The sequence below is a fragment of the Callorhinus ursinus genome, unplaced genomic scaffold, assembly GCF_003265705.2.
Source record: "Callorhinus ursinus isolate GAN/ISIS: 27379988/994484 unplaced genomic scaffold, GSC_fseal_2.0 scaffold23, whole genome shotgun sequence".
Classification (NCBI taxonomy): Eukaryota; Metazoa; Chordata; class Mammalia; order Carnivora; family Otariidae; genus Callorhinus; species Callorhinus ursinus.
This window is the reverse complement of record NW_027397085.1, coordinates 17,375,216-17,381,215: the sequence shown is the minus strand read 5'-3', so window position 1 is coordinate 17,381,215 and position 6,000 is coordinate 17,375,216. Positions and strand designations below refer to the sequence as shown.

The window sequence follows — 6,000 nt, the reverse complement described above, 5'->3', positions numbered from 1 at the left end:
AGAAAGAGAAGACATACTAGGAAACTGAGAAGGTATTTCATTTTTTGAAAATGTTAAGAAGTCATGAACTTCTCAAAGAAGAGTAAGTCTAACACATCATCATTTGAAATATTTAATTATGTTCTATGATAACAGATTCAGAATTCTGAGAATTTTAGAAAGTAATGATAGTATAAAAATTACAGGAAATTCTGAAGAAAGCTGTGCAGATTTTTATTATTAAATTCCAAATAAGTATAAATATTTAAGTGTCGGGGCGCCTGGGTGGCTCAGATGGTTAAGCGTCTGCCTTTGGCTCAGGTCATGATCCCAGGGTCCTGGGATCGAGTCCCACATCGGGCTCCCTGCTCCTTGGGAGCCTGCTTCTCCCTCTGCTTCTCTCTCTCTCTCTCTCTCTCTCCCTCTCTCTCCCTCCTCCTCTGTCTCTCATGAATAAATAAATAAAATCTTTAAAAAATATTTAAGTGTCATTATTATTTTTTTGGCACTTCTCTTGGGAAAAAATATAAAGAGATGCACCTTTACATAGATCTTTTTTTTTTAAAAAAGTAAAGAAGTCTTACTTCTAATAAGTGCTACCATGGAACATAGTGATACTAGGTTCCCTTTACCTTTTATTTGTTATTAATTAATTTAAATGAAATTGCTCTAACCATCACATAACTTCAACTATGAGTGGAACATTTTAAATTGTATTTTCTGAAAAGTTGTAAAAAATATTTACCTAGGCAATATCGCATTCCATTCTCAGTGATCACAAAATTAGAAAACAAATCTTAGATTTCTTAAGAAAAACAGAATACAAAAACAAAACAAAAAACCCTAAAATTAATGAGGTATTTTGAACACAGTAGGCTCCCAATACATTGTTGTTGTGTTATTGAGTCAATCTGTGAAATTTTTGAACATTTCTTACATACAAATTCTTTTAAGGCAATCTTTCTCGAATTACGGAAAAGGACCACTTGCATGGGAATTGCTGGAGTGTTTCTTTAACATGCTAATTCCTGGACTTCTCATCACAAATAGTGAATCAGAATCCCTATGCATGTGTTGAGAATATGAATTTTAAATACCTCCCCCCAAGAGATTTTCAAGCACATTTGAGTTTCAGAACCTCTGTTCCACTGCTTTGTGTAATGCAAAGAAGTTTCAGGCTGATTCAGGTTATTACTTCAATGCCTCTGAGCCAATATCAAGTTGATTCTTTCTTCCATTCTGCCTCCAATAATAATCATTTCGACCTCATGTAAAAGTCAGGAATCATTACTGGACTGATTAACTCTTAAAGGGAGAGGGGTGTCCCTAGATAGGTACAGAGAACATGAATAGCACACATATGAGTCAAATGAGGAGGAAAATAAGTATAACAAAAGTAAGGTTAGATTTCAAAACCATTTTTGAACTAATTTGGGATGAGTACATTTGTAACGTAAGGAATAACTGCGTTAAAGAAAGAACAGGATAACTTAATAGAGGTCTCCTATCTCATTCTGTGACGGTGCTTCTGGGCTCTGGTGATGAATGTGTTCATTTTATGTGACTTGCTTTGGGTAAATAACCCAGTGCCCTATCAGCTCTCCAGCCTGCGGCCAGCAGCGCCTGTGTGTGCGCGCTAATGACGGTGGAAGGTGCCTGGGGGAGGGACTCGGGAGGGGCTGCCCAGCGCAATCGCGCTCCATGCACTTGCTAAGAGAGTCTCAGCCCTTTCTCTGCAGCTGCCACTTGAAGACTCCACGTTTTCCCTCCAGAGGAAAGAAGCCATCTATCTAAATCAGCTGTACTCTCCACGTCCCTCGTTTCTCCCTCCGCCAGCCGCCACCCCCACCCCTTCTATTGTGTTGTGCGTTTAGCTCAGCTTCCTGCGTAAGACCCTAACCTCATTTGTAGCAGCAGGCGTTACTGAGAATTTTGGGACCTCGAGTTGCAATGGAGCTGTACGGAAAGGTGAGCAGAAGGGAGTTGCTCTGCATGCTCTGCGCGAAATGTCGCTTTGACGGACTTTGGTGTGTGTGTGTGTGTGTGTGTGTGTGTGTGCCTTGTCACTGCAATTGTGCGAGTGAACTACTTTATGTGTGTACTATTCATCATCTTTCTCCCCCGTGTTTGTTGAATGAGATTGTAAAACTACCCCACTCTGCCTATGGAAATATGTAAACTTTCCCGTTTCGGGATAAGGAGGTGTAGGGCGGAGAGTCCCAGAACGCAGCGCCGGTTTCGTTTGTATTGGGAACTAGCACAAGGTAGTGCGTTTTCTAACCAGAAAATCACAATCTAGACACAGAAGTCTGTGAGTAAAAAAAGAAAAATTCCCCGCTGATACGAGCTGGAGTCACTCTCTCCTGCGAAGAAATGGGCCGGGAGGCTCCGAGCAGTAACAACCGGGAGCGATTTCAAGGGGAGAGAAGGGAGGCTCCGCGGCCAAGTCTGACTGGAGGAGACAGCCTGTTAGGTGCTTGCTTGCTGGGAGATGTAGTTCAGGGCTCGCTGGTTTGCGAGAAAACCTCCGCGGGATAAGACTACAACTCCCAGGAGCGCGCGGGACTCCGGGCCAGTACGCGTGTGCTGCGCCAAGGAGGGGACAGCTCCGGTGCTGATGTTGGAGCCGGTTAGTGAACCCCAAGAGTGCAGAGTGTGGAACGTGGAGCGCGCGGGCTGTGCATGCTTGACCCAGCGCCCGAGCGAGCTCTGTCTTAACCAGAGAGAAAGGACATTTTGAGAACAATGAGACACGAAGCTCCCATGCAGGTGGGTCTATACAGAAAATTGTGGCCTCAGAAGGAATTGATAACAGATGCTTTCTCCCTCGCTCCAAGCACAAATTGTGCTCGACCTCAGGGAAGGTCTAGGCTCTGACTCCGTCTTGGGGACACCGTTGGGTTCCTCTACGCTCCGCGGGGCTGTGATTGGGCTGTCTTGATGAGGAATACGGGTATTTAATATCTTCCCAGGCTCCGCAAGAAGGGTGTGAATGTCCGTCTAAAATGCAAACCCGAGCAAACAAAAGTCAGGGAAACATGCAGTGTCGTATTGCCATTGATCTTCCCTCCTGGCTGGCCTGGTTTGTGATCCCGGTGCAAGTGCAGGGACTTCAGGTTTGGGGTTGCGAGGTCTCTCTTGGAGTTGGGATAGAGTGAATTGCATTGGTTAAGAGTGCGTTAAGAAAGGCTAAGACAATGTTAGGGTCCCCCAAAGTCCCTGTCGTCAATTAGGGTCCTGGTACAATCAGAGGAGAATAGTAAACATATGCCAGAGGCACGGCAGCCTTTAATCTCTGTCCACAGAACTGGTTTACTCCTGCGTTTTGGAGAACCCCCTCTGAGCTTTCCGGAGTGGTGTGCCCATTTGTTGTATGTTCCGATTCCCCATTCAGTTAGGTTTGCTTACTTCGACTTCGGTGGAAAGATGCCTCTGCCTAAGCATGTTGCTTAAGCAGATTTTGTTTTTAAGTAAAAATGAGTGGTGCTTTCTCCTTTGTATGTACAACCAGTTAATGCTAAACATCAGCTGTGTTCATTAACCTAGCAGAGTGATCCCCTTGCGTAATAGAGAGGCACTTTATGAATGGGGCTGAGAGGAGAATGGAATACATTTGGAACATGTTATCTCTCTTGAGAACCCACCTCTGCTGCCAAATCTAACAATATAAATATTTGCCTTTAATTCTTGCTTAAAGGTTTCCCAATTATTTTCTTCACGAATCAAAGACTTTAAACATATGCTTTGATTTACTTTTAATTTATGGGTTATGTATATTAAGATATACAGATTTTTTTCCATTTAACATCGGGAAAAATCTGTAGAATTCATTGTTAAATGGAAAAAAAATCTGTAGAATTTAATTGTTTGTTGAAGGATTATATAATGGAAGCCCTCAAATTACATTATGAGTTATTGAAAATTTGATTTGTTCTAGAAAACAGTGGGCCCATTGTGTATCTTCTAATACCTCTGTTTGTGACTTAGCTTTTCATTATAGACCTGATGTGAAAAGAATCTGGACAGACAATAAAGGTACAGGCTGTTGTAATCAAGATATATTGGCTTATGATAATTTTCCATTACTGAGGGTACTGCCAGGAGCCAACTGGCTAAATTAATCATATTTGATTATAAGTAAACATTGACAGTAGACTTTACAAGTAGACTGTTAGTATTTAAAGTCAACCTCATATATGCACTGAAGTCTATCAAAATAAATTACTAAAAAAAAACTATGTTGCATCTGAATTTTTATTTTCTTAGAAGAGTTGCTTAGAATGTTCGCAAGGCCATTAAAATGTCATAGACTGTATGAAATTAATGCCTTAGGAAGAATTTAAATTATTTCATATCAACTATGTACTAGGCACTATAATTCTCTATTTTAATCAGAACTTCAATGGAGAATTATAAAAATAGGTAATAAAATTAGTTTACTTGTGGATAAAGCTATTTTTTATATTGTATTTTATTAATTGGGCTAGATTTTTGAAATTTAAAAATTAAATGTCCAAATTCTATAATGAATTATGTGTATATTTTAAGAAATCAAAGATTATTTTCTGAGGTATATTTAATTAAAACACATTCACTGATTCCATTTAACAAGTAAATTGTTGCTATGATGACTATCAGGTTTTCAAATATATTACTATCAGGGTTTTAAATATATATAATGATAGGAAGAATAAAAACTATAAACATGCCTTATATTTTCTTTAAGTGGCAAGTAATGTCTCAGGACCCACAATCGTATTCCAGGTGACTGTGATACATGAAAATGCAATAAGATAAATAGTTGACATTTCTTTTTTTTTTCCTATTTAGAGACTGAACCACATCATCATTTGAGATATACGCCTCCAATTTTTTACTTAGGTTTTTGAAAAATGAGTCACAAGAAAATCCTCATTTTACAGTTCAATTATCCTAAGACACTCTTTTTCCCATTTAAAAATATTTAGTCCATTTGTTGATGTGAAACAAAACAAGCTCTTTAATTGCTGACTTCTTAATTTACTTATTTTCTTAATTCAAGGAAGCCTTTAAAAAATTATGTAATGTCTTTTAAAAAGCATTTGATGTGCCTGTATAAATAGCTTAGTGGTCTGTTCAAGGTAGTTGTCTTTGATATATGAATTTTTTCTGAAGAATATTTCTCTCTGAATTGAAGCAAAATGAGGGATAATAATTGTTTTTTATAGTGACTATTAAAATAATACATAATGATAGTCTTGATGTCTATATTTCCTTTGTGACTAAATAACCAGGAATAGCATTTGGTAAGTGTTCCAAATAATGGGTTAGAATTTTAATGCAGGAGATGGTCATTTTGTGTTTTCTCATTCAGTGAGTCCATAAATCCTGAAGGCCAAATGAAATGGGGAATAGCAGTGCTCATGACTTGAGGGCAAAACTCTGGTGAACAAATTGTCATTTGATTCAAGAGCCAGAATGAAGAAATTCTAGTTTATCTAGTGCTTTGTCTGTGCCAAGCACCGTTCCTTGCATTCAGATCTCATTGCGTGTGTGTGTGTGTGTGTGTTTGTGTGTGTGAGAGAGTGTATGTGTGTAAAATACAAAACAATCCTAGAGGTCACCATTACCCTAATTACAGGCAAGGTACTGGAGCTGATTAAGATTAAATAACTTCTCCAACATGACAGAATCAAAATCTGCCAGATTTCTGTCTAGAAACTCCATGTTCTTTCTTCTATTATTGGGTTCCTCAAGAAGACACACAGAGGTGATGTAAAGAATAAAGGCACTATTGATATAGTTTGATTTATTCATTTTGTTCAGAAGGAAGAAAAATTGTCCTATTTATAAAATAAACTTGTGTAAACTAAACCAATTATTAAGAAGGGCCAATGTTTTAAAAAATTGTTTGATTTCTGTCTCTGGAATTTCAATTTCTTGCAGATTTACTTATTCTCTTGCAGGACCAAAGTGGGATCCATTGTCTCTCACTAAATGCTGGTCGTTAGTGTTGTTATCTTCAAGCTTTCCGGGTCATCT

General features: G+C 38.7%; 1 protein-coding gene across 2 annotated transcripts in view; it reads left to right on the top strand.

Annotated features, from left to right (window-relative positions):
• Nucleotides 1–1,695: 1,695 nt before the first annotated feature.
• RAB3C (RAB3C, member RAS oncogene family) overlaps nt 1,696–6,000 on the top strand; it is a 291,655-nt gene continuing 287,350 nt past the window's right edge. The window contains exon 1 of one of the 2 annotated variants that reach the window (XM_073905444.1): nt 1,696–1,947. In XM_073905444.1, the coding sequence (XP_073761545.1) occupies nt 1,930–1,947 (18 nt within the window). In that variant the 5' untranslated portion in view covers nt 1,696–1,929. Of the gene's footprint in view, nt 1,948–2,565; nt 2,749–6,000 lie in introns of those variants that run through there. The other variant, XM_025892455.2, reaches the window with a different exon arrangement.